At 52.0% G+C, this 26,557-nt stretch overlaps 8 protein-coding genes across 8 annotated transcripts; 4 read left to right on the plus strand and 4 right to left on the minus strand.

Moving 5' to 3' along the window:
* Window positions 1–117: 117 nt before the first annotated feature.
* Window positions 118–1,824, minus strand: T069G_04036 (uncharacterized protein; the record flags this gene model as incomplete). Its single annotated transcript, XM_056171246.1, has 2 exons — window positions 118–1,521; window positions 1,600–1,824. The coding sequence occupies 2 exons, from the start codon at window positions 1,822–1,824 to the stop codon at window positions 118–120; spliced, it is 1,629 nt and encodes a 542-aa protein (XP_056032138.1).
* Window positions 1,825–3,902: 2,078 nt separating this feature from the next.
* T069G_04037 (ribosomal protein l16p/L10e domain-containing protein) lies at window positions 3,903–4,872 on the minus strand (the record flags this gene model as incomplete). The annotated part of the gene is made up of 3 exons (XM_056171247.1): window positions 3,903–4,138; window positions 4,211–4,595; window positions 4,828–4,872. The coding sequence occupies 3 exons, from the start codon at window positions 4,870–4,872 to the stop codon at window positions 3,903–3,905; spliced, it is 666 nt and encodes a 221-aa protein (XP_056032139.1).
* Window positions 4,873–5,226: 354 nt separating this feature from the next.
* On the plus strand, window positions 5,227–5,830 carry T069G_04038 (ribosomal protein l7Ae/L30e/S12e/Gadd45 family domain-containing protein; the record flags this gene model as incomplete). The annotated part of the gene is made up of 3 exons (XM_056171248.1): window positions 5,227–5,305; window positions 5,378–5,532; window positions 5,732–5,830. The coding sequence occupies 3 exons, from the start codon at window positions 5,227–5,229 to the stop codon at window positions 5,828–5,830; spliced, it is 333 nt and encodes a 110-aa protein (XP_056032140.1).
* A 1,962-nt stretch (window positions 5,831–7,792) lies between these two features.
* Window positions 7,793–9,796, plus strand: T069G_04039 (uncharacterized protein; the record flags this gene model as incomplete). Its single annotated transcript, XM_056171249.1, has 2 exons — window positions 7,793–8,387; window positions 8,451–9,796. The coding sequence occupies 2 exons, from the start codon at window positions 7,793–7,795 to the stop codon at window positions 9,794–9,796; spliced, it is 1,941 nt and encodes a 646-aa protein (XP_056032141.1).
* Window positions 9,797–16,540: 6,744 nt separating this feature from the next.
* Window positions 16,541–19,233, plus strand: T069G_04040 (vacuolar segregation subunit 7 domain-containing protein; the record flags this gene model as incomplete). Its single annotated transcript, XM_056171250.1, has 2 exons — window positions 16,541–17,744; window positions 17,846–19,233. The coding sequence occupies 2 exons, from the start codon at window positions 16,541–16,543 to the stop codon at window positions 19,231–19,233; spliced, it is 2,592 nt and encodes an 863-aa protein (XP_056032142.1).
* Window positions 19,234–20,342: 1,109 nt separating this feature from the next.
* T069G_04041 (ribosomal RNA adenine dimethylase domain-containing protein) lies at window positions 20,343–21,551 on the minus strand (the record flags this gene model as incomplete). Its single annotated transcript, XM_056171251.1, has 2 exons — window positions 20,343–21,092; window positions 21,144–21,551. 2 exons carry the CDS (start codon window positions 21,549–21,551, stop codon window positions 20,343–20,345), a joined length of 1,158 nt encoding a protein of 385 aa, XP_056032143.1.
* A 337-nt stretch (window positions 21,552–21,888) lies between these two features.
* T069G_04042 (tetratricopeptide repeat domain-containing protein) lies at window positions 21,889–24,675 on the plus strand (the record flags this gene model as incomplete). Its single annotated transcript, XM_056171252.1, has 2 exons — window positions 21,889–24,201; window positions 24,268–24,675. The coding sequence occupies 2 exons, from the start codon at window positions 21,889–21,891 to the stop codon at window positions 24,673–24,675; spliced, it is 2,721 nt and encodes a 906-aa protein (XP_056032144.1).
* A 340-nt stretch (window positions 24,676–25,015) lies between these two features.
* T069G_04043 (uncharacterized protein) lies at window positions 25,016–25,603 on the minus strand (the record flags this gene model as incomplete). Its single annotated transcript, XM_056171253.1, has 3 exons — window positions 25,016–25,189; window positions 25,283–25,398; window positions 25,492–25,603. 3 exons carry the CDS (start codon window positions 25,601–25,603, stop codon window positions 25,016–25,018), a joined length of 402 nt encoding a protein of 133 aa, XP_056032145.1.
* Window positions 25,604–26,557: the final 954 nt, after the last annotated feature.

Genomic DNA, 26,557 nt, shown 5'->3' on the forward strand with positions numbered 1-26,557 from the left:
GGAAGTAAACAAATCAATGCTCGCCTAATAATGCTGCTGTAAGCCATGCCAGAAAAAAAGTGAAAGAATATGTGAATGTATCGAGTAAACCCATGTATAAACAGCGCATCGCTTCTTTTAAACTTCGCCCCAGCTGCCCATCGGGGCGTTGGGAGCAGTGGCAATCATTGATCCGGTTCCGATGGATCCTCCAATGTCCCAGTAGTGTCTCGATGAGACGCTGCTTCTCCTGGCTGATCGTCGTGTGCTCTGGCTGGCACAGCTACTGTGGTGTCGCATAGCCACGGGGCTGCTAGGTGCAGTTGCTTTGAAAGCTCGACGTTCATTAGGGCGAGTCCGGGAGGTGAGGGGGTGGTGCTGCCTTACTCTGGCAGCCTTAGCGGCAGCGTCTTGCGGCTTTGCAGGAACCGGACGGGTCGTCAACTCAGGAGACAATGTAGGCTCGGGTTGCGATGTGAAGCGTGATACCAAGTATCGGAACACCAGCTTGATATCAATCTCTTGCTCCCACTCCTCTTGGGTAAATGTATCGGCCATCGACACATCGTGTAATAGAATGTCTTGCGCATTTGGCCTTTGCGATGGCCTGTCGGTCGCTCGTGGGATATGCCTCATGGTAGGCCTGAACTCAGGGAACGCGCTTTCACCATGCCTGTCTGCCGCGGCACGCCCCGAGGTAGAGGTGCGGCCGTCTGCGGTCTCTGGTATGGCAGGCAGACCGGCATAAGGCAGAGGTACCTGATGGACATGCGAATACGTCGAAAAGGCACCAGGGTGCTTTGAGAGATGGTTGACCAGCAAGCCGAGCTCTCTCGACACAGTCTCAAGGATGCGCATGTGCCATGATTCCTCTGTTTCCGCGGTCGGTTCGTCGTGGCCATGCTCTGACGGCCGCGGCGTCCTAGATAGCTCCTCGTCGCTTAAAAGGTCGCCACCAAGCACCACTGATAGTATCTTCTCATCTATGCCGAGAATATCGCGCAGTACCTTGCGAGTGATTCTCGTAATGAAACCTTCGGTGTCTTCTTTGTCTTCTGGGTGGGTATCGGGATCTTCCTCGTGCCAGGTCATGTCCTCCGAATCGGTAGCTTCCTCCGCCTTGGGCACGGGCTTTTGTGTAACAACCCGCTTCTGCTGCAGCATCCTCGTCCGCCGTGCCTCTCGCTGGACTTCCTCTAGGATGATGCGGCTATGCTCCAATCGCCAGGCTTCAATCCGCTGCCTCTTCTCGGCCTCTTGGACTTGTGCCTGTTCCAATTCGAACTGGGCTTCATCGAAGCTATTTAGCCTTCTTCGTACTCGCCTGGGGTTAAATCTCTCGAACTGGAAGATGTGGTCCTGCGCGTCTTGGCCAAGCGTAGGTTGGTCTAAGTGGAATGATCCCAGGCCATCGTGGGCTGGGAGGACGGGCATCATAAAACTACTCCTCGGGAACGATCTAAATCCAGGAAGATGGCCATCGAGACTATCCAACTCGGCATCATCCTGAGACTCATCAACAGCCGCAGAGAGAGCCGATGACTGGGCTTCGTCATTTTGAGCCGCTGCCGCCACTGAACCGGTTCTCGCAACTGTATTGAGGCTGCCGAGGTCACTTACTCGTGACCGGCCGGGGGTCTCGAGCGATTGGTCATGTTCATCTTCGGTGAGGTAGGAGGTGGTGGTCACATCGGTGGGAGGCGAGAAGAGCACCCAGGTCTGCGCTTCCTCTGGTTCTTGGTCATAGGTGCTGCGCGCCGATCGCCTCGAAAGGCCCTGGCTACCAACAGCGGAGCGAGCTGCTCGCTGCACGCTCGGGCGGTTTGGCTGCTGCTGAAATGCCATGGTTGCGGGACCTGGAGGAAGAGAAAAGAGAAAAATGCTCGGTGTGGGTTGCGAGCGTCGGTTATCCTGTAATTATCGGGGAAGGGTCGCGATAAGGCGAAACGGGGACAGAAGTTGATCGGTGAAGGAGGAGCCCCAGCACCCGTCTGGCGACGCCGAGCCAGTGGAGCGCTTAAGAGGAGAAGATGATAGGGCCTAGGTAGGGATGAGGGAGCAGATCGAACCAGTCGCCAATGGACTGGGGTTGGGGCGAGCAAGTGAAAAGGCTACACGCACGAGTGAAGCGGGAAAAGGAGAGGAGGCTGGGCCTTTGTTTTTATCAGCTCGAGCGTCATCACCACAGCAGTGCAGGCCACCTGGAGGACGGCCTGATCGGCCAGGGTGGGGGTGTGCTGTGCTCGCGTGCTGGTTGGCCTTTGGACAGTGGTCAGGCCAGTGTCAGCCACCTGTGCCGTTGACTCCCACGCCCGACAGAGGTTCCGAGACAGCACCGTCGACGCGGCTTCAGTGAGCTGGCCCGCTAGCCTCTTAGCGCTACTGGGTTACTAGGGGAGGCGCTATAACATTGGATCAATGGTGATCTGGAGGTACTGCCAGGTAGTGGGCTTGAACTGTGCCGCTCAGTATTCGTGCTTGCGGCACAGACGACGCAGACGACAGCACCACTTGGCCGCTAGAGGCCCATGGAGGGAGACATCGCTGGTACTAGCCCGTACTTACACTTCGGTTGGCGCGCTCACCTTGCAAATCTCTAGATAAGATATTACGGCGAGACTCACTCTTTTTGCGTCACATTTACGCCTCACTACTGGGCCCGTCATCCCTCAGTGCTGCAACCCCCCCATCACGGTTAAAAGCACTTTGGGGCTGATTATGCTTGATGCATGCAATCTAGATGCGAACCACGGCCCGGAGAAAAGCGAAAAAAGGGCGGCTGATGGTGAGAAAGAAGGACGAAAAAGAAAAAGTTTTTTTTCTTCTTCTTCCACATTGTTTCGTAGCAGCCGCATCTCAAACTCACTGCCATTGATCCGCAAGGATGCTGATGTGTGCCCGCCACCACTGCAGTTCCCGTGTCGTTGACTCCATGGCGCCATCAAAAGCGCGCAACCCACGACTCGCTCGTGCATACTTCGGCGTTGGCGGCGCTTCGGCGGAGATGCAGTAATCGTCTCAGCAAGCGGTTCCCTCCGACTTCTGGACCCTTTTTTGATGCATTTTGCGACAAGAGTCGAAGAGCACGGAAGGGTAAAAAAAGGACCCTGCGTCTGATAGTACGATGGGCATGGATACGCATCGCCTCCCCCCACCAGCCCGTCACCTGTGTGCCATCCTTATTATTGTGCTGCCCGCCCATCGGTCTCAACAGGATGCGTGTAATTCTTGTCCAACCAACTGTCTTGATTCCAAGATGCAGCCCCAACAAAACCGATCATGTATCTAACCTAGCGCCGTTTTAAGCAACAGTATGAGAATCAGCGCCCATACATCATCGTCTGTGACCATTGTGTCACTGACGCAAGTCAGGTGGTCTCGTCATAGAACCTCTCACCGGCTCTCGGATGAGATGAGCAAAGCTACCTGTTCCTGGATTAGAACGGCAATTATTACCACGGTGGCTGATGCTATATGTAAGCTTGGCTCTGCACTGTAAATTCTGCTGACTGTATCCTGCTGTTACAAATCACCCTTGATATATGATATCAAAAACTTTCCAGCCGAACACGCCGAGTGTATTCCACAGAACAGGGCTGTGATACGAGTATCATTGGAATTCCCAAGATACCGGTGGGTCGTTATGGAAACACAAGGTGACGGTGACTGAGAACGAAGCCGTGTAAGCTGCTATTTCAGGGGTGAACACAGTTCGTTTCACCTGTTAGCTCGGACGGAATCCATATCCCGACATATTATTCATCGCAACAAGTCCATATGTAAAATAGAACATAGCATGTCTAGTGCTGAACGCACAATGGTTTGATTTGCCTAACTGATGATTCTCAAATCGAGAAATCTCTTATCTGACATGCCATAATTACGCCAACCTAAAACCCAGATGCCACATTAAGAAGAACTATTTACGCCTCGGACGAGAAAGCGTCGGGGAAACGACGAATGTTCTGCTCAATGGAACCGTGGTTGCTGAGGAACTGAACGTAAGCACCGTCGACCTTGACACGGCCGGCAGCCTTGCGCTCGAGGTAGTCCTCGCGGCGGAGAGGAGTGAAACCCCAGTTCTTGGAGATGATGATCTTCTGTCGGCCGGGGAACTTGTACTGGGATCGTCGGAGAGCCTCAAGAGCCAGAGCACGGTCTAAAGAGTGATTGTTAATACACTTTGATCTTGCCATGCTGTAGGAAACAAGAAGGAAAGAATGTCACATACTAGAGTCACGAGTGCGGACGCTCATGATGATCTGACCAATGTTGACACGGGCAACAGTGCCGTTGGGCTTGCCCCAGGCACCACGCATACCAGTCTGCAGTCTATCGGCACCAGCGCAAGACAACATCTTGTTGATACGGACGACGTGGAAGGGGTGGGCGCGGACACGGAGGTGGAAACCCTCCTTACCGGTGTGCTTGACGAGGTACTTGTTGGCGCAAATACGGGCGGCCTCGAGGGCCTCGGAGCTCAGCTGCTCATACTCGTTGGAGACGAGGTGGATGCAGAGAGGGAAGTCGTCGACGTTGGCGCGCTTTCGGCCAAGATCGAAGATGCGGATCTTGGGGTCGGGGACACCACGGTTGAACCGAGACTTGGGATACGGCTAAGAAGCGAAAGGATGTCAGTAAAGTCCATATTATGATGCAGAACTAAGGCATCTCTCAAGAGTCCAAGTGTTGCAAGGCGAGTGACAGCAAATCCATCCAGGATGCCTCATTTTTTGTAATTTATAATCCACCTCTTGCGTCACTCCACTGATATTTTATCTTCAAGCTTCGAAAAAAAAAGAGAAAATTCCTCCATCGACGAGAATGCGAGATTGCAGCAAAACTCACCTTGTTCTTGCAGTATCGGTAGCAACGAGCAGGACGGCGAGCCATTTTGTCGGTGTTTCGCTGAACGGTACTTGAGGTTGTTTGATGATGTTTGGGGGAAGATAATTCCAACTCAAGGAGTCCCGGCGCCACTTCAGAAAAACAGCTGGGTTGATTTCAAAGCATCCAAGGATTCTTTGACTCATCTCCGCTGTGATCCGCTTAAACGCCGGAGCTTTAGGGCTTACCAAAACGGCAACTCTGCGCTCATTGGCTAGGCTCTCCATAGCCCTGGCCCCGCCTAAATTGGTGCATGCCAAAAGAAAACTAAATTCACGAACTTTTTCAGAGCTCAGAGTGTCTTCAGCAACCGCATCAATCTAATCGCAAGATCGCAGCTCGCGCCCAAAATCAATCACAATGGCCCCCCAAAAGAAGAGCAAGAAGGATGCCAACAGCATCAACTCCAAGTTGGCGCTTGTTATGAAGTCCGGAAAGGGTATGTTGCTGGTTCCTCGAAGATTGATATCCTGCGATGCTTTGTGAAAAAATCCTAACATCGTTTTGCCAGTCACTCTCGGCTACAAGTCTACTCTGAAGTCTCTGCGATCTGGCAAGGCCAAGCTGATCATCATTGCTGGCAACACTCCTCCCCTGAGAAAGAGTGAACTCGAGTACTACAGCATGCTGTCCAAGGCTCCCATCCACCACTTCGCTGGTAACAACGTAAGTTTTGCAATCTCAGACGCCCTGGACAAGTGAAGACCTGGAAACGGGTATATCTACTTGCGCCATTACACACTTCTCGCTTCTTTCAGAAGCTACTCTTGCTACCCGAGAATTATCAATTCTTGCGGAATTGCCCAGAGAAGAAGTCTTTCAGACTTTGGAGGGTTCACCTTGGCTTACATTATTCGTAAAACAGATTGAGCTCGGCACTGCCTGCGGAAAGCTCTTCCGCTGCTCCACCCTTGCCATCCTGGATGCTGGTGACTCTGATATCCTCAGCGACCAGCAGGCTTAAATAGCCAAAATCTAGTGCATTCAAAACGGCGTTGGGGGTAAAACGGTTCAAGGGCAATATGGATACCATACACTTTCACATTATGTGCGAGACGAAAACTTTTGATGCGAGACATCATCTACTAGGAAGGCAAATCCTTTGGGGATGAAAAAAGCCCCAGAAATTTCCAAGTGATAGTTATCTCAATGGAATAATACAGCCATGAAGACTGTTCCCCCTGTCAAGCTGAATTGAATCTGCATGCCATTTGCCAGAGTGACTCCGTGTATGTCGAATGCCCCTGCGATTACCATACTGGATGACGCACGGAATCTGTTTACTTGCAACTCGCCATCTACCTGCATATCTCTCGACCAGGTCAAACTGGCGGTATGAAACGTATGTGTTGCCCAGTTGCTAGGCTTCGTGGAAGCTGGTAACAAATCCCATTGGCTGGCTTTGAAGCAAGAATGCAGATGCGAACCGGTTGAAAAAGGGGGATGCATGAGTGATGGGATGCCAATCGAATGCTTCTGAGGCATATGCCAGATCCACCGCCTCACAGTGCAGCTTCAGTTGCGTGTGTGTACAGTAGGAGCGTACCTACATATTGTGGCTCATGAAATCTACAGAACTTCCGTCCACTTTACTTCAACTTGAAAGACCAGCACGGCTTCGTTATTGGCACTCAAAAATAGAAACAGAGCCCAGAAGACGAGCGATGACGATTAGTCAAAACTCTTACAGCCCGAGTTTGCGGGGAGACGCCGTTGTCATCTTCACGAGACTGGTGGCACACGCTTTCAGGTACGCCGTGGCTAGCACATGACTTTCGCCACGGAAAGGCTGAGCCAGTCCTCAGCGAAGCCCTGATTTTAATTATAGCAACCACAGCCTTTCTCAGGCCTCGATGTACTCGCACTTGTAGCCGGTACTTTGCAGTGACCGCATTCAGTTGCGCCTCACTGTGTCAGAACGCTTTGGTTGTTCAATGTCTCAAAGAACGACCTGCAAACAGGAACAGATGCATTGACTCATGCTAATACCGTTTGTCTCATCGTTTCAAGTAAGAATCTGAATGACTAAGCAGCCAGCTCTGGTCAAGGGGCGTCTTTCTGTTTTCCAGAAAAGGATGAATTGCGCTGTTTGTCTCCAGTCCAGCGCAGAGAAGCGGTCAGTGAAACCAGCGCACAGAAGCACAGCGCATCGGCGGAGGCGAGACGTTGCGTTGCGTCCGCAGAGGAGCCGAGCAGGAGAAGAGGGGAGACTTGGAGAGATTCTAGCAGCGTCCAGCAGTGGGGGTGGAGCGACTCTAGGGGCCTTTAGTGGCCCGTGATTTTCCCTCCAGCACATCGTTGACCCAATCAGGCACCCGTCCTGGCATGGAAAAGATGCAGGGCGCTGTGATCAAAGTCATGCACTGTTTAAGAAGAGGCATGAAGAGCTGCTCCCGTAATTTGGCATGGAAGACGTTCTCCCTTGTGGATGACGGTAAAGAAGAAAAAAACGAAGAAGAAAAGAGCGAAAACAGGAGTAACAGTTGCAACCACGGAGGATTAATCCGTAACAAAAGGGTCCTGCTGTGCCCGCTTTCGTCACCGCATCCATCCCTCCTCAACCCCCGAGTGGCTGGACTGTGGTACTGTACGAAAATGTACTCCTGCAGTACGGGTACCTCGCACACACGCGGTGCCGAACCCTTGGCGGAGGTACCTTTTTTCGTGAAACTCTGCCTTTAAATTGCCCACCGACACATTCGAGGTGGAGCCCAACCAAGCAGACCAAACCCTCGTGGCCTGTTATCCCTCCTAAACGCCTGCAGTTCTCCTCTTCACCACTGGCCATTCTCGCAGCATAATTATAATTATCCCATAGACGAACTTGTTTGGCGCTGCGCCAGACGGCCCCGTTTGCGCGTTTCACCAACAGTAGCTCACCGACCTCGACGGAAGGACGTCTTGCTTGCATCCTCCCCTCCTCGACATGTCTACGGTTGCAAACAAACCGCCGGTTATCGCAGTCGGCCGAGCGAGTTCAGACATAGGCACTTCGCCTCCAAAGCCAACCCATACGCGAGCCCAATCCGTGCGCTCGGCCACTCCCACCGGACAACACGTCAGGACGAGATCCGTCCATCCTGTCTCTGCCCGCGCGGCTGTTGCCCGACGAGACACGGCCATGAGCAATACAGACTCCGACGCCCGGGCGGCCGCTGCTGCCGCACTGGAGGATCTCCAGCAGCGCCTGGAAAAGGAGGAGAAGCAGTCGGAGCAGTACAGGCGACAGGCCGAGGTTCTGCAGTCCAAGCTGGACGATGCGGTCAAGGAGTCGGCCAAGCTCGAGGAAAAGGTCCATGAGCACGATGAGCTGATCGAGACACTACGAAACGAAAAGAGAGAAGCCGGCCGCAAGATTCGAGAGATGGAGACAATCTACGAGGCTGAGCGGAGCGCCATTCTCAAGGAAAAGGAGGAAATGGCAACGAAAGAGGAGGAGATGCAGATGGTGATTGCACGATTAAAGGAGACCCTAGCCCAGAAATTGAGTCTTGAGGACGACCCGAGACCATCGAGGCAATGTAAGCAACGTTCCTGGTCGATATCAGTCGTTGGATCTAACGCTAATTCTGAAATGTCTACAGCAGCCAGCGCCTCGCCCTCGCTTGATGGCAGCGGCTTCGCTCCCCCGTCTTCCCTCCAGCGAAGCGATTCGCGAAATAGCTCCAAGCTGATCCTTCAGAAGGACAAGCTTATTGAGTCGCTGCGCCTTGAGCTCGCAGAAGCCCAGATCAAGCTGGTCGAGACCGAGAATCAGGGCGGAGGCAGACTGCAAGAGGTTGAGCGTCAGTTGATGGAGGCCCGCATGTCCAACGCGCGCCTCATGGAGGACAACGAGAGCTATCAACTGCTTCTTCAGGAGAAGACTCTCAAGGGAGACTTTGGCCAGAGCGACTTTAGCTACATGAGCCCGACCGTGAACCATGAGGCATTAGATGCCCTGGAGGGCAAGACAGGCGGCTCCAGCCTCGCTGATGAGCTTTCGGACGCGACACAGTCCGAGGGCGAGCCTACCGTTGACCACCGCCGCCTCGAGAGCGAGCTTAAGGCTCTCAAGGAGAAGAACAAGGCCCTCACGCTATACATCAACAAGATCATCGAGCGCCTGCTTCAGCATCAGGACTTTGAGACAATCCTGGATCAATCAGCAGACATGAAGCCCCCCTTGCCCGAGAAGGACAAAGACCTTCCACCACCTCCGCCTATTGAGAAGCCGCAGATCAACACGCAGCTCAACAGCCCTACCAGCCCTACCAGCCCTACTAGCCCTACCAGCCCGAGGTTCAGCAACCAGCTTAATGGGCAGCCCATCCTGCAGCGAACTAGAACTGCGCCCATCATGGCTGGGAGAACACGACCGCGACCATTCTCAATCATACAAAATTCTGATGGTACTCCGATCGCGGACCACACCGACCCCGATAAGGCACCCAGCATTCCCATTGGTCTTGGCCGAATAAATAGACGTTCGCGACCTGTGAGCGATCAGTTCCCAGGAGCTGCATCTCTCGTTAGCCAGATGTACAGAGGTCCGGATAGCCCTGCCTCGCCACCGCTCAACCAGCGACACTCGCACGCTTTCTTCCCAACCGCCGGCGTGATTGGGACTCCGGGTCGGATTCCTAGCGGTAGCCAGGCTCCTTCATCCGGAAACTTCCCAGGCACGAGAGGCGAGAGAAGCGAGACATCAAGCCTAAGCGGCGAGTCTGGCGAGATCTCAACGCCGCCGTCACAATCGCCACCGCGATCCCACTCCGATAAGCAAAAGACCTTTAGCGGCGGCAAGCCGCGCCCGTTGAGATTGGTCCAGGAGAACCCAGATGCCGTCAAGGACAACAACGCCAACAAGCGGGCAAGCTGGATCTCTGGCTGGGGCTGGGGTGGAAAGAAGGACGACAACTCGCCAGTAAGCCCTGCTATCCCAGAGTAAGACGAGAAACAAAAGAAGGGAAAAAAGAATGAGCCAAAGTTGTTTTTTTGAAACTTGGAATCATGAAGGGATTCGGATAGGCGTCTACCACGGGAGCACAACAACTACTTCGATATTCAACGGATAATTTCTTTACACTAGGATCAGTATGAATGCTTCTTTTTCGACATCAGGGATGATACGCACGGCAAATAACGATAACAACGACGCCTTGGCCAGACCGGCGGGCAAAGCGGTTTGGATAACCTCTTTACTCATAGAAAAATCCTTGGACAGACGACGATGACGACAAATGACAAGTAAATGACTTGCAAAACAGTTTGATATGACATATATAACCTTGTCTTGGTACTCTTTTTCTTTTTTTATGTATGACCTTTTTTCTTTTGTCACTTATACTATTATTATTGTTAGAAGACGTTGTTACGCGAAGGATGATGGGCCGCGTCTTCTATATTATTGGGCTATTGGTTGACGAAAGATGCTATGTATTGGAACGAAAGGAAAAAACGACGTGCATTACATATACATACAATGTACAGACAGACATATATGCGGGTAGGTAAACCTAGGTAGTTTGTTTGGTGGAAGTTGGTGATAGGGGGTGCTTCTTGATTTTTTCTTTACCGAGTTATTTTTCGTTGGATTAGGTAGCTGTTTAATTGATACATATGATATATCTTACATGTAAGCCATGGGCAAGCACTTTGAACATACATTTTGCCTGCATACATGGTGGAGATGTCGATGCCACTCCTGGGATTTCTAGACATGCAGCATCATGTATGGCAAACAGATTCAGAAGGGAATCAAATGAAAACCATCAAGTCGTTTGCCTATGTCCCCTTTTCGGAATCTCATTTCATCACAGTTGAGGAGCTCACAAACGACGAGACAAACGCGTGCATGTAGTACGGAGGATTATCCACATACATCAACTAGGGATGGGTGGGCTTGCTGCGGCTTCCGGCGCGAAACTGCAAGAGCTTGACTCGAAGATGGCATTTTGGAAAATTGCATAAAGTGATCCGGTGTTTTTTTTATTATTTTGTTCGCTAATGTATATAATGTATATACGGAGTACATATAGCACAGATGCTGCACAAAAATCGGTTGAAGAATTGGCGAAGCTCCATTTTCTTTTCGCGTAGGGCGTTTTGTGTTTATTTACAGAGTACTTTTTTTTACTATTTTCCTACATTTTTTGTTAGTTAGCTTTTTTTTTTTTTTATTGACCGCTTGTTACATGTCAGTTAGGGATAACGCCCTCAGTGACACTCTTTTTTTTTTCCCTTTTTTTCTGTTTCTCCATGGTCCTGGTGATGCTCTCTTTTTACGACATGCTCTCCACTTGTGTGGTCTTCTGAGCACTGTGTGTGTGGTGTGTGTTGTGTTGTATGCAGCGATGAGCAAAAGGTATGCAAGGTTATCTCCTTACAGCACGATTGATGCCCAACGTGCGATCACGAGTGGGATGGCCACTGTCCTTTTTTTTTTTTTTTTTGGTCGGTTTGTTTTGGATGAGAGGACCCGTTGCATAACGGTGCATGCGGGCGTGTGGACTGTGTTGCAGTAAGGCGGTGAGAGGTGGCTTTGCTAACTACGGTAAGGTAGAGAGAAAGAGAGAGGTAGGGGATAGTAGTGATGGAGAAAGAAAAAAAGGGTCCTGGGTCTTGTGAGACTTGGGGACTTGTTGGGGGTGGTTTTGTTTTTGTTTAGGCGCGATGCGGGATCGCAACGATAGAGGCGTGTAAGTTATTAGTGATGGTGGCTGTTTTCGCGAGAATCTACAGAGTGCTACTGTTTTGGGCAAGGGACTTTGATGGAGTATAGTGGCTCGTACGAGTGGCGGCTGAATGGGAATTTAAACGTAGCAGCTTGATGTAGTATGATTGGGGACAAGATGGAACTATGGAGTCGAAACTAATGTACGGCGTATGTGTAGGGTTATTCGTCTACATGCGTACATACTCGTACATATAAACTATCACCATACAGGCAGAGTGTGGCGATGGGTTTATCCTTGCGGTTGATCAGGCAGTCGTTCGCTTAACGATAGATTGGCAAAAGACGGGCGTTACTGTGTCCATATCTTGGCCCCCGGTGTACTTACGTGAGGAGCCGATATCAAGATGCCTCACTACGATATTACTACCAGTACTACCAAGTATAAATCGCCTTACTAATGTATTAAGGTAGTATGCTATTATTACCAAGGCTGTTGTATATTGTAAGCTCTGCTCTAAATCCTTTCGGCTTCAAGCCGAATTAGACACTCCTAGGACAAACCACTTCGACAACGTCCTTACCACACTTGTATATACCAGCAGGAGGTGTCTCGGTAGCTACATGTAAGCAGGCAAAGCCTTGGTGGGACGACATGGAGGCGTGGTCACCTGTGCAGAAACCCAGAGGCCGATAGGCCTAGATTGACATTGGCTCATACTCATTAGGATATGAGTGCAGCTGTACACGGGATGGAGGGAGGCGTTGGGAGACACGGGTGGCTTGTTTTGGTGAAGCTTTGGATACATTTGAAGAAACAAGTATACAGAGACGCGGGATATGCGATATGCGCCATACTGCTAGGACAAAGAACCATACTGGTGTTACGATAACGGCTACCGACTCCTACTAAGGTAAAGCACTCTGCACGAAAGATTCCAATCAAGCGTCGAGTTTGCTGGGCAAGGATAAGCGAGAATGAGTGCATTATTCATCATAAAGAATCCAGCCACAGATGAGACTGAGTAGTACGGAATACCTTACCGGTAGATGAGTAGTACGGAGTACGTAAGGTAGATACCTCTTTGCGATACTATCACGGGAGAATTCACGACACGACTAAGAAAGAGAGGGACCAGCCAAAAAAAAAAAAAAAAAAAAAAAAGAGATAGAGACCTTTGCCCATCCAGGTCTAACGCGAGTCGAAACGCCTGCAGGCCCCCAAGCGGGACGGCAAGGGGCAAAAAGCGCAGGTTAGGGCCATGCGCCTACTATGGAAACAAGAACAGGGGTGGCATCTATCGTGTCGAGCTGTGAGAGGCTGGCGGCAGAGGCTGATGGGAGAATCCTGCTGGGGACTGGCTCCAATAGGGCCAGTTGCTTTTGGGGGTGCCACTGCAGAGGCAGACAGAGAGAAGTGGGCTGGGTGTGGTCGTCAGCGAGGTTGATAAGAGTCAGTCAGGCAGAGGGGAGAAAAAACAAAGAAAAAGAAGAGACGAGAGACAAAAGAGGACTTGGCTGCTTCTTTTTTTGGTTTGGGTGTACGGCACGTACGTGGACGAGTACGTGTGCTTGCCTCTGCTCCATCTGGTGGTCACAGGTTGGAGATGCCGTCAGTGTGATTGGAGACTTGAGGGCGTTCATGACCAAAGCCCCGAACAATGTGTAACAGTCCTATTGCGGGTGGTGATGGGCATTCCCTGGTGTTGGTGTTGGTGTTGGTGTTGTCAGGCCAGTGCTATTGATGTAAGAGCGAGTTAATCTCGGCGGGCGGATGGAACGGGACGGGCCCGAGTGCTGGTGGCAGCTTGAGCCTAAACTGGTCTGTTCATCTCTGCCAGAGCCTCTGGTTTGTTGGCGTTGGCTTTTTTGGCTGCAACTATCATGTGTTGACGAGCCATCCATTGGGCCGTTACCGACAGCCGCGCTGTGACTGGGAGCGTCGTCCCGGTTCTTTCCATCGGGAAATCTTCATCCCTATGAATGGGCTGCCCCGGCCGGTTGAGCCATTTTACCAGAGTAGGATTGGGTTGATATTTTAAATTGTCTACATGACTTGCGCGCGCAGGGCTCATGCAGACGACGTTTGCTTTGTGCTCTGGTCTGGCAATTGCCCGTTGAGTTATACAGACCGATGGATGGATGGTGAGCAGATGGTGACAAGGGACGGCCCCTGGCATTGGCCGCCCTTAGCCTCTTCTCGCTGGAAATCCTGGGGAATGGATCGGGGTATCCTAAAAATCCCTACTGCCTTATTTGGGCGCTATCAGGCATCGACTAGTCAGAGGTGGCATTTCGCATACGTGATACTGACACATAACATGCGTACATACATGGAAATGTATGCAAAGCACCTGCTAGCCCGTCGCTGGAGCTGTTAATCAAAGCACGGAACTTGTTGAACCGATTGAACGCGGCTCGCGGAGCAAAACCCGCGGTAATTTTTTTTTTTTTTTCTTTAGGGATCTTGTCTTGGTCGCTCGCCGCTTGTTGGGGGAGCCTGTGGAACGCAGATTCGATTCACGAGCTAATTAGCACGGGCATTTCGACCCCATGGTTCGGCATCAATTCAGAGCCCCAGACAATCTTCTCAGACATTCACGAGGTCTGCCAGTATCCGAAGAGGCTGCAAATTGTGCCGTGGTGCCGGCAGGTTTTGTTTTGGGCGCGGGAGTGAAACCCATCCATACAGTCGGGAGGTGGATTCATGTTTGTTGTTGTCCATGACGTGAGTGGATCGGGCAAGCTCGAATCGGGGGCCGCCGCGAGCCTGTGTTTGCACCACCCATTTCATCGGCATGGCTTGTCTGATTCCAGGTTTTTTCTTTTTTTCATTTCATTTTTTCTTCTCCGTCCTTGGGGGCCGCAGAAAAAAAAAATGAATTGCCGGCTTCTGTTTGGGCAAGGCTCGGCCGGCACCGTATATGCTTCATGACGTCCTTGCCTAGTAATGGTGCTGGTGTCTTGTGTTGCTCCCGCGGCTCCAGCGCGACTCTCGACCCTGTGTGTCGCATTTGTGTCGTTGAGATGGTGCCATCTAGCGAAGCCGAGCGGTCAGATATAAGAAATCAACTGGACGGCATGAAATTGGCCAGCCCAGCCCGGATGATCAAATGCTCTAGCCGTGACTCTATTTGATGAATAGCCCACTAAGCTGAACAGCTTGGTGGAGGACACCATCAATCTACCTGATACCGTGGACTCGACGGGCGTGTCTTTGTCCATTGGTTCACGGACCGACTAGCTGCAGGCTCTTTCTGCCTTCCGAGTGCCACCTGGCAATGTTGTGCTGCAACTGGAGTCGTCGAGTCGAGTGCTTGGAGGAGTAAACAAAGGCCAGTCAGTGGCAGGGCAGTGGGAGACTGGACTGACCCTTGTAGCCTGTACATTGGGCTAGCGAGGAGATGCTGGCACAGCAGTCAGCAGACCAGTGCGGTTGGGGCACTGGCCAGGTCTCTGCCCCGTACCGAAGAGGTTGGGCTTTGGGGCTAGTGCTTTGGCGAGGTGCTAATGCTAATGCGCTGCTGGTGCAAAACATTGATTCAATTGATATGATCCAATGCCCTCGATGCGAGGTTCATTTTGGCACCGGCACCGGATCCCATGCCCTAGTGAATTGAATTGGTACTAGAGGTTGTACGGAGTAGTAAGATATTCAATGCACTCATTTGTTTGTAACAAATGGTAAGACGAGGGCAATCAAGCAGTCAGCCATTCGGCGTTTTATGTTGTAGGATTTGCTATAGTAGTCAGCTCAGCGGCCCCCGACTTGTCTTCTACTATCGCTACTCTTTCCCGTATCTATATCTGCAATAAAGTGTCCAGGGATAGCTACTACTAAGAAAATCCCCTTATGATACACGTATTCGTACAGTACCGAGCCATCTCCGCAGTAAGCATTGATTGGCATTGGCACTCGTACATTCAAGTATATTGCTCGAGTGAAACCATTGAAATCCTCCCTGCTCCAGATGATGGAAAAAGGAGAATCCTCGCCTTTCCCCTTGGTCCCCTAAAATCGTATGGAGTACCGTAGGGCTTTCTTCTCCCTCCTAGGCCCTACCACTGACACAGAAAACCGGAGCTCTCTCTTGGTGTTGCAACAAGGTTTTCATCAACCGACCGCCGAATCTCGCTGTCTCACCTGTGCCAATCACAAGTCCCGCAGCCGCCCGGGTACAAGCCCTGTACTTCCCCCACGCACTGTACTTGGTGCTACCGCCTGGTCGCAGTGCTTTGCGCCCATGTCGCATGTACATGTACTCACTCATACCTGTACTTGTACTCACATCGTACCCTCCCGTCGGCTCCAAGTTCCCTCCATGGAGTTAGCACCACTCCCGCACGCCCATGTTTTTCGCTCTCTCCTCTCACGGTCTCACAGTCTCACAGTCACTAATTTTTTTCTTCTTTTTTCTTCCCCTTCCATCGTATTCCCACACCCTTCCATACCTTCCTGCTCCTGGTGCTAGCGCGGCCCTGAAGCAAAGTCCCACCATCTTGGCCAACCCGATTTGATTGTGTCATCCTTTGCGCACTTGTTTCCGCTCCGCGTCCCAAAACCAAAGGCCCCATTCTCTGGCCCGTCATCCTCTTCCCCGGCTCGAAAATAATATTTCTCTTTTTTTTCTGTCATTCAGTTCTGTGCGAGCTTGCTTCCAGACACTCCCTCTAGGCTCCATCTGCTGCACCGCTTGAGCTCCGCTGACGCCCCCCCTTGAGGCGAACCCATTGGCTGGCTTCCAGGATCCAGCCAGAAACACCAAGAGCTAGTACGAGTACGACCACGCAAGGGAAGAAGGGCTTCAACGTTGGGCATCGCGCCCATCCGATCCTCCCGCATCGCAGCATCGGCGAGCCAACCACCATGAGCCGGGCCTAGGCCGTCAACCTCGCACCCGTTCCCACTCATCAGAACCAGTAACCAGACCAGCATCCCGAAGCACCAGCACCAGTAGAGGCTTGCCCCGTTGGCATGCATGCTCTGCGAACCCACGACTTGTTTCCATATCCACAGCCATGAACAGGCCACCGGCTGCTGCGACTGACGGCGAGGGCGCCACACAGGCCGGGCCCGACATGGCGAATCATCAGCCCACACCTGGTGCGCCTGAGTCCGGTACGACGTCCAGCACCAGTGCCAATCCAAGTGTCAGTGCCACTGCCAGCGAAAGTGCCACTGCCACGGCGACGTCAACACACTCGTCCGCCAGCGACTCCGTCACCCATTCACCCATGGGCTCCCGAGACCCCTCCCCGACCCGTCATCCCCGGAGAGCAACATCAACGTCGGGCAGGATCAACGGCGCAAGATCACGGAATAACAGCCAGCAGGCTCAGAGCCAGAGCCCGTCTCGCCAGGTCCAGTCAACATCAACCCTCGGCGGGCCTGCCTCCGGTCTTCGAAGCCTCTCCGCGACCACCACGCCTACCCTCGTGCCCGTGACCGCCAACCAAGACTCGCAGATCCACGTCCAGGCACCCGCACCGCAAAAGCCTGCACTGTCGTCCGAGTTGAGAGACACCACGAAATGGCCCGTGTCGCCCCGTGTACGCTCTCCTCCTCTGCAACTGCTTAGAAACGGCAGCACCACGCCTCGCCTGAGCGAGCAGGATCCTCCTCTTATCAACGTACAGCACCCTAGCCCATCTCCCGTCCTGCAAGATTCATCTCAGTACCTGGCCACCAGCGAAAGCGAAGCCGAGGACCTACACATGGCGTCCGGTCTCCGATCACCGGGCCGCGGGCCTCTGGAAACCGTTCAGGAAGTCAGCCAGCCCAATGCCCCAACTCGCTTCCGCCGCCAGCAGGACTCTCCCTTCTTCGAACAGGCTGGGGAAAAGTTTTCATATGCCGACAATCTATCAGATGTAGATGGAGGCCGGACATTACGAGCCAGACCTATGCTTCCGGGTCATGAGAATGGCAGCGACAGCAGGGTCGATTCCAGGAGAACCACCTCTGTCCCTCCACCCCTCCTCTCGAGGCAGTCGAGTGCCGTTATGCTCTCCAAGCAAGCCAAAGCCAGACCTGAAGGCTCTACGCAGACTATGACGGTGGAGACCGAGACCGTAGCAAGCATTCCCCAGGTGGCCTTGGCCGTAGGCCCAAAGCCTGACGGCATGAATGGAACCCTGAGAACGAAGCAGAGCACAGAGACTATCAAGCCCCCCAAGAAGGAAAAGAAGAGATCCCGCAAACAACCAGTAAATAGTGGAAATGGTAAGTTTCTCTTGTCTCTATGTTCATTTGAGCAACCAATTTTCACTCCATGTGAAGCATTTTGTGGTCTCGAGGAAACCTTTGTGCTAAACTGCTACTAGGATCATCCAAGGCGGACATCTTCGAAGCCAAGATTGCCAACGCTGTCGATGAAGCTAACACCTCCGACTCGGAAGAAACATTTGTCTATGATTCTAACCCCCCAGACGTTGGCGATCGAGTCTCGCGCCGCTTCCACTCTCGCACACCTAGTGCAACATCCATAGTCAGCCAGGGCGACCGCCCCAACATGCGGGCCATATATGGTATCACGGACAGCCATGGCCCTGCACCTAAGAAGAGCATGAAGTTCTCCAATACTTACGTCAACGGTCCTATCAACGATGGCATGCTGACCGGCGACGAGGATGGCAGGGGAACGGGCCGCAGTGCGAGCGGTTCTGGCCGAGGAACTGTTCGGCAGCATCACCACATAGGCCGCTGGGGTCGACAGCCGGGCAACGGCCATGCCTCCCTCTTTGACAATGAATCGCCTTTCCAGAACACGGTTAGGCCCAAGGTGGCCAACTCTCGTCACTCTTCTGGCCCCCCCAGTCCGAGAAATCACCCCTCCATGCGGGGACCCCTGAACTCCAAGCGCTCGGTGATACACATGTCATCAAGCTACGATTTGGACGAAACCACTGGTGCAGATGACGAGCATACGCCTCTCCTTGAAAACGGCCGCAACAGAGGACGATTCAGGCGTGGTCCGCACAACTTGCGGCAGGCCGAGTCACAATCGTACTCCAGGAGGTCGTCGTATCTCAACCGGTTTGCCGCCTGCCTGGTCCTTACCATGATGTTCCTCTTGGTCATTACGGGTGCCATTGGCTTCATGTTTGCGACTTCTCAACCCCTGAGCGACATTGAAATTGTTTCCATCCACAATGTCGTCACCAGCGAGCAGGTTCTCATGTTTGATGTCACCGTCAAGGCGCACAATCCGAACATTGTTGTTGTTACAATCGATCATGCGAACCTGGAGATTTTCGCCAAGTCGGAGTATGGGGGTGCCGATTCGGACTGGTGGGATAATCCCGATGGACCAAAGGACAACTTGGTCCGTCCGTTTGACGACCCTGTTAATGATCCAACTACTCCTGGAGGCGAGGATGAGACAAAGCCGAATATACTCCTTGGACGTATAACCGAATTCGACAGCCCCCTGACGTTTGAGGGATCACTATTCCATCAGGGCCTTTCCTCTTCTACCGGCGAAATGCAGTTGCCATACCCTGGGAATGGGACTGCGGGCGGCTCTAAGCGCTGGGAGCGAATTTACCAGAACGAGTTCGATCTCATTGTCAAGGGCGTGGTGAAATATACCCTTCCCCTGAGCGCACGCATTCGCAGCGCTACCGTCTCGGGACGAACGACAGTCAAACCGAATTCGGCCAACAACCCGCCCAAGAAACCCAACGTCACAGCGATGAATTTCGAGGCATAAAACGAAGACATTTACTTTTTTCGAGTATGCTACGTTAATATTGTGCTGTTTCCTTGGTGGCTTTTCTTCCCTTTTCTCTTTTTCGTTTTATTTTTCTCTTTTTCTTTTTAAACTTCACATTTCCTTTTGGCTTGTGTACATCGAGCGCGCATAGCGAGGTTTCTTATGGAGCAGTGGCGTTGGATTGAAATTTCCAACCATATCATGGCTTATTCGGTTATTGGCAAGGTCAAAGTTGGCCCAGTCGAGGTGTTTTTTGGGTCTTTGTGTGTGTTCAGACTCACCAGGGGGGGAGAGGAGAGCCTCTTCCCTTCCTTTTCTTTCTCTTTCTCTTTTCTTTGTTCCTTCTCTTTTACTTCTTTTCCTTTATTTTTGGTTTTGATGTGGTATACAACCTCTGGCGGAGAACGGAGATTCCCCTTCTAAACACAAATGTACAAGATGAAAAGTAAAAAACAGGGAGCACACGAGGCATTCGGATGGAGTTTCTTTATACGCAACATAGATGAGCAAGTGGCAACTACCATTTTTGTAATTGTAACGGTTTATGATAGGCGGTCGATCCCATTCACACACACATTTTTTTACTTTTTTTTTTTGATAGGAGGAAAAAAAGAGGGGATGGTGCAAAGTCTTAGAATAAGGAGAGCGGTCGATTGATGCCCGACAATATTTTTACAGTACAAGAGAGGCAAGAAAAGATACAGTGAACAAAATGATTTCGACGATGACGATATTGATGGATGTATATAATTTTTTGGTAGACTTGTTGGTAAAAGTTGAGTTCTTATAATTGCTATATTCGGGTGCTTGAAATAATATGTGTATTGTGAAGGGATAAAAAACGTGATGCTTCTTCGAATGCCTATTTCAAAGCTCTGTAAACGCCTAGAAACGCCCCACTCGCCGTACCATTTTGTGAATCATGAAATACCTTGTCTTCTAGCTAAACAAAGACGTATTCTTCGTAAACTCATGCCTCCTGAAGGCACTACATGTCGTGAATATCAACCAAACCAACAGAGAAGAAACAGCTCAAGTAAAAGAAGAGAGGAAGAAAGATGGAAGGAAGCACAAAGAGAAAATCAAGAGGTGGGAATCGTCTTTTTTTATGAAAAGTGAATGCCCTCCTCGTTAAAGGCAAAAAGAAGACGCAAAAAGTCGTTTTCGTCACACTTTCCAGCTCGCTTGTCGGCCAGCTCGGTCACGTCCTCGAGGACCTTGCGGATCTTCTCGCGGACGAGCTCGGCGACCTTTGTCTTCTTGCGCTTGCTCTTGGTCTTGGGGGTGTTGGCGCTGGCGGCTTTGAGATCCTTGAAGAAGCTGGGAGTATCTTCGTCGCCGTCGTCAACGTCCATGCTAGCGTCCTCAGCGTCGTTGGCACCTTCGTCCATGTCCATATCGTTGTCGTCGTCTTCCTCTGCGTCGCCCTCGACAACGCTCTCGTCGATGGGCACGCCGTTCATGGCGCACCAGGTGCGGTAGTTGCGCTCAACCATGGCGAGGACCTCCTTCGTGCCCAGCCAGGAAGCGCGGAGGGTCTTGTTCTTGCGGACGAAGCACACACGGAGCAGGCCGTCCCACTCGTCCCAGCTGACGTTGGGCCGGTCCTTGCCCATCTTGGGCTCGATGCGCACGACGGAGGACTCGACCTGGGGAGGGGGCCTGAAGTTGTTCTTGCCGACCTTCATGATGTGGGTGATCTTGGCCCAGAACTGGGCGTTGACGGAGAGACGGCAGTAGAGGGCATCGCCGGGGCGGGCTGTCAGACGGAGGGCGAATTCGCGCTGGAACATGAGAACGGAGCATCGAGGGGGGTTGGGCAGAGAGAGGAGCTTGAAAACGAGGGGACTCGAGATCTACTTTGGTCAGTATCATATCATGAAATACAACGTCCGATCGAAGCATACCTGATAGGGAGTGTTTGAAATGCACACGTCAAAGGCTGGCAGCTCCGTCTTGATCACGTCTCCCAGCAGAACCTCCAGTTTCCGCTGCTCTGGCTTTCCCTGCACTCGCTTGGTCACTTCGGCCGCCATTCTAGGATCCAACTCGACGCAGATGCATTTCTTGGCCCGCTCGAGAATGCGAACCGTCAAGTTACCGGTACCGGGACCAACTTCGAGGACCGTATCTGTGGGCTTGAGGAAGGCCTTTTCGACAATGGCGTCTGAGACACCAGGATTCTTCAGAATGTGCTGGCCAAAGTTGGTGTTGAACTTGAAGACATTGTTCGTTTTTGATGAGCTTCCTCCGCTGGGCTTCTCGTAGGGACCGCTGGAAGCGTTGTTGCGCTTCGATCTGTCGGCTTTTGCCATGGCGAATACGGAATCTCTGGTCTATTACAATATTAAATGCAACTGTTGCAATATCGCGGGGACGAGGGGCGATGGATTGGTGGGAAACTTTTTTTTTCCTTAGAAAATTATCAAGATGTAATTATCGATAAGCGGAAAGATGGGTACTAGATATGCTACTACTCGTGTGAATTCATTGCCGCTTTACCGCTAGTTTAGCGTAGAAATTTACACCCGGCCAGAGCTCCCTTTACACACCTCCGACAAGGCTATGCTGCCTGTGGCTCGCGACAGATGCTTTTTTGCCATTGTCAACCATCGCTCTAAACACCAAAATCCGCTTCACAAGGCCAGAACGATGACGTCCCGACGCGACTTTCTGAGCCAGCCGGCTCCGGAAAACTACGTCGCTGGTTTGGGTCGAGGTGCCACCGGTTTCACAACTCGATCCGATCTTGGACCTGCTCGTGACGGCCCCAGCGAGGATCAGATCAAGGAGGCGCTTGCGAAGCGCGCTGCACAGCTTGGTCTTGTGCCCGAGGGCAAAAAGGGCAAGGAAAAGGAGGAGGAGGAAGACGAGGAGCGGTACCAGGACCCCGATAATGAAGTGGGACTGTTTGCTGGCGGAGTATACGACAAAGACGACGAGGAGGCGGATAAGATTTGGGAATGGGTAGACGAGCGAATGGACCGGCGGAAACGGCAGCGAGAGGCTCGTGAACAAGCCGAACGAGAAGAATACGAGAGGAACAATCCCAAGATCCAGCAGCAATTTTCAGATCTGAAGCGCGCTCTGGCCACGGTCTCGGACGATGACTGGGCTAACCTGCCCGAGGTGGGAGACTTGACTGGCAAGAACAGGCGCAGCAAGCAGGCCTTACGACAACGATTTTATGCGGTGCCGGACAGTGTACTTGCGGCTGCGGGGGCCTCTGGAGACATGGGCACAACGGTCGTTGATGACGGCGCAGCGACAAGCACGACAGACGCATCCGATGGCACAATGACCAATTTTGCTAAGATTGGTGCCGCCCGTGACAGAGTGTTGAAGTCAAGGCTGGAACAGGCGTCACAAACGGCCGGTGGCGACTCTGTCATTGGAAGCTCGTCTAGTATCGATGCGCAAGGATACATTACGAGCCTCAACAAGATGCAGGTGAACGAATCACAGGCGCAAGTCGGAGACATCAACCGAGTGCGAGAGCTGCTTCAATCGGTCGTCAAGACAAACCCGAACAATGCCCTGGGCTGGATCGCCGCGGCTCGTCTGGAAGAGCTGGCAGGCAAGATTGTTGCTGCGCGGAAAACGATTGATCAGGGATGTACCCGATGCCCCAAGAGCGAGGATGCATGGCTGGAGAATATCCGACTGAATATCGACTCACCAAACGCCAAAATTATCGCACGGCGAGCCATCGAGGCGAACAACCGCTCTGTCAGGCTTTGGGTTGAGGCGATGAGAATGGAGACCATACCCAACAACAAGAAACGAGTCATTCGACAAGCGCTGGACCACATCCCAGAATCAGAGGCACTGTGGAAAGAAGCCGTAAACCTGGAAGACGACCCTGAAGACGCAAAACTGATGCTGGCAAAGGCTACAGAGCTCATCCCGCTTTCCGTAGACTTGTGGCTTGCCTTGGCACGATTAGAATCCCCCGAGAATGCGCAAAAAGTTCTAAACAAGGCTCGAAAAGCCGTCCCTACGTCCTACGAGATTTGGATTGCAGCTGCTCGTCTGCAGGAGCAGCTTGGCCAGGGACAGAAGAGTGCGGTCATGAAGCGAGCCGTCCAAGTTTTGGCAAAGGAGTCAGCGATGCCGAAGCGTGAGGAATGGATTGGCGAGGCGGAGAAATGCGAGGAAGAAGGTGCCATTATCACTTGCCAGAACATCATTCAGGAGACACTAGGTTGGGGGCTGGATGAAGACGACGACCGTAAGGATACATGGGCAGAGGACGCCAAGGCGAGCATCAACAGAGGCAAATACGAAACAGCAAGGGCCATTTACGCCTACGCCCTGCGTGTGTTTATCAATAGCCGGACGATGTGGATGGCTGCGGCGGACCTCGAGCGGAATCACGGAACGCGCGAGTCCCTGTGGCAGGTCTTGGAGAAGGCAGTGGAGGCATGTCCTAAGAGCGAAGATTTGTGGATGATGCTGGCCAAGGAGAAGTGGCAGTCAGGAGACGTGGACAACGCCAGATTGGTGCTCAAGCGAGCGTTTAACCAGAACCCAAATAACGAGGATATCTGGCTGGCTGCCGTCAAGCTGGAGTCAGAGAATGGCAACGAAGAGCAGGCCCGGAAACTGCTTGAGATTGCACGGGAACAGGCGCCCACAGATCGTGTCTGGATGAAGAGCGTTGTGTTTGAGCGGGTCTTGGGCAATGTCGAAATGGCACTTGATCTCGTGCTCCAGGCATTACAGCTTTTCCCCGCAGCAGCCAAGCTATGGATGCTAAAGGGTCAAATCTACGAGGACCTGGGCAAAACTGGCCAAGCTCGAGAGGCATACGCCACGGGAGTCAAGGCGGTTCCCAGATCTGTCCCCTTGTGGCTTCTCTACTCCCGCTTGGAAGAAAGCGCCGGCCTGACTGTCAAAGCCCGTTCGGTTCTGGACCGAGCACGTCTGGCTGTGCCCAAAAACGGCGAGCTCTGGTGTGAGTCGGTTCGCCTTGAACGGCGCGCCGGTAACTTGTCTCAAGCCAAATCACTTATGGCCAAGGCGCTTCAGGAAGTTCCCAAGAGCGGCCTCCTCTGGGTCGAGCAGATCTGGCATCTGGAGCCTCGCACACAGCGGAAGCCCCGCAGTCTCGAGGCTATCAAGAAGGTGGACAGCGATCCGATCCTCTTTGTGGCCGTCGCCCGCATCTTCTGGGCCGACCGCAAGCTGGAGAAGGCGCAGAGCTGGTTCGAGAAGGCTCTTGTGCTGGATGGAGACTGTGGCGACAGCTGGGCTTGGTACTACAGATTCTTGGTGCAGCATGGCACGGATGAGAAGAGGGCGGATGTGGTGACTAAGTGTGTGCTCAACGAGCCGAGACACGGCGAGGTGTGGCAGGCTGTTGCTAAGAACCCGAAGAATGCGAAGAAGAATGCCGAGGAGATTCTGAAGCTCGTTGCGGCGGAGTTGGAGCAGTGATTTGTAAGGGGCGTATATATGGTTTAGAAACGGCACGGGAGTTTGAAGAAGGGATAGGAATTTTTTGAACTTTTTCTGTTATTATGGCAAAGCACCTGATGCCAAAGCTGCTTGGAACATCTGTGATTATTCAGAAGACAGATGATGGCATAGTAGACCCAATGAATGGGATATGATTCAATTACTAGTTTGCTCATAACAAAGGGGATCTTGATCTCCCTCTTCCGTGAAGACAAAAACAAAAAACATTAGGTTACACGGTATAGATACAGTCTTTGCTGCGTCTTCCTGTCGACACGCCGCCCATTTCTCTCCTTATTTTCCTCAGCAATGAGCGCCTTTACTTGCTGCTCCCTCCAAACCAGCCAGAGATGCCGCTCTTGGCTTTGGAGGCGCCCTCTTCCACTTTCTGGTCAAACTTGTCGACGGCTTTTAGAGCTTCGGCCTTTGCGTCCTTGGCGTAGGCTTCGGCGTCCTTTCTGAGCTTGGTTGCTTCTTTATCTGCATCGGCAAACTAAGAAAAGAAAAAGAGTGGTTTTGGTTAGAATGACAGTTCTATTTCAATACAGAAATGGTAAGAAGAGCTTGAAGGGAGGAGGAAGCATACAGCCTTGTCAATCTTTGCGCCGGCTTCTTGGCCGTAGCCCTTGAGGTTCTTTTCAGCATCGGGGGTCTCGCCGGGGAGCTTAGCCCTGATTTTACCAGAGGCTCTGTCCATGTCGCCTGAGCGAAATATGAGGAATCAGTATTCGGTAAAGCTACTCTTCTGCAACACGCGCAAAGGGGGGGATTTCGAGGATGGGGGTTGTTGCATACTTTCAAACTTCTTCTCAGCTGCCTTGGCATTGCCGCCGGCGCCGTAGAGATAATATCCAGCTCCGCCGATGGCAGCGACGCCGAGGTACATGGGCATTCGTGATTTAGACATGATGGTGAGTTTTTGGTTTGTTGTAGTTACACTGCGATGTTGTTGTGTAGGATGCGGGAGATCAGCTGGTGATGCTGGCTGTGTGGCGAAATAGCAGAGGTTGTAAGATTTGAGATTGCGACTAGTAGCCGGTAGAATACAGAAGAGGGGGAAATAGGTGGTTAGGAATTTGAGGAGAGAAAGCTCTTTTAGGGGATGTATATAAAATGGGATGGAGGGACGGGCTCAAGCAGATTGGATTGGCTGATTGGAGAAATATGTAGTCTACGGATTATTGTTCCCGGTGCTACTAAGCTGGAAACGAATTTTGCAAAAGTTTGGCATTTGCTGTATCGATTTACATGGACGGGACTGGATAACTTCATAATGACGCATTTGGGAGCGCGCAGGCGAGAGCTTCGTGATGGTGATGCAAAGATGGTGACTTGGATATACATGACGTAGTGTGGCAGAGGGAGCGGGGCCTCGAGTACAAGTACCCCGGATTTTTGAAAAAGCATGTGCTAATGTATTGGTAGGGAATACTCGAGGTGTCAACTAACTAAACTATTGAGTGTGGCAGGTGATTTAGTAGGACAAGAACAGATCAAGAGGTAAAGGAGAGAAAGGAAAAAAGGCATTGGCTTTAAAATAGACAGGGGCCTTGAATCGGCATCTGATGAGCTCTTCAACAAATGCATGGATCTGTAATCTACAATTGGAATCAAGTTATTGCCTGGGTGCTGTATGCAACAACTGGAAAGATTCTGACTGTACAGTAGAGCATCAGCATCGATGGCACTACGGCTATGCGCCATTGTCGATCCCCAACAAGACTCCACTGGAGCATCTCCTCTGGTGCCTGTCTGTTCCCTGGAAATTAACAGACGTGCCCAATGAAGCGACTGCTAAGGCCTTTTAGCGCGCCGGCTGCAACCCTGCCATTACATCATGGCGGCCTCACGCGTAAAAACT

This window comes from Trichoderma breve, chromosome 2 (genome assembly GCF_028502605.1).
Source record: "Trichoderma breve strain T069 chromosome 2, whole genome shotgun sequence".
Taxonomy (NCBI): Eukaryota; Fungi; Ascomycota; class Sordariomycetes; order Hypocreales; family Hypocreaceae; genus Trichoderma; species Trichoderma breve.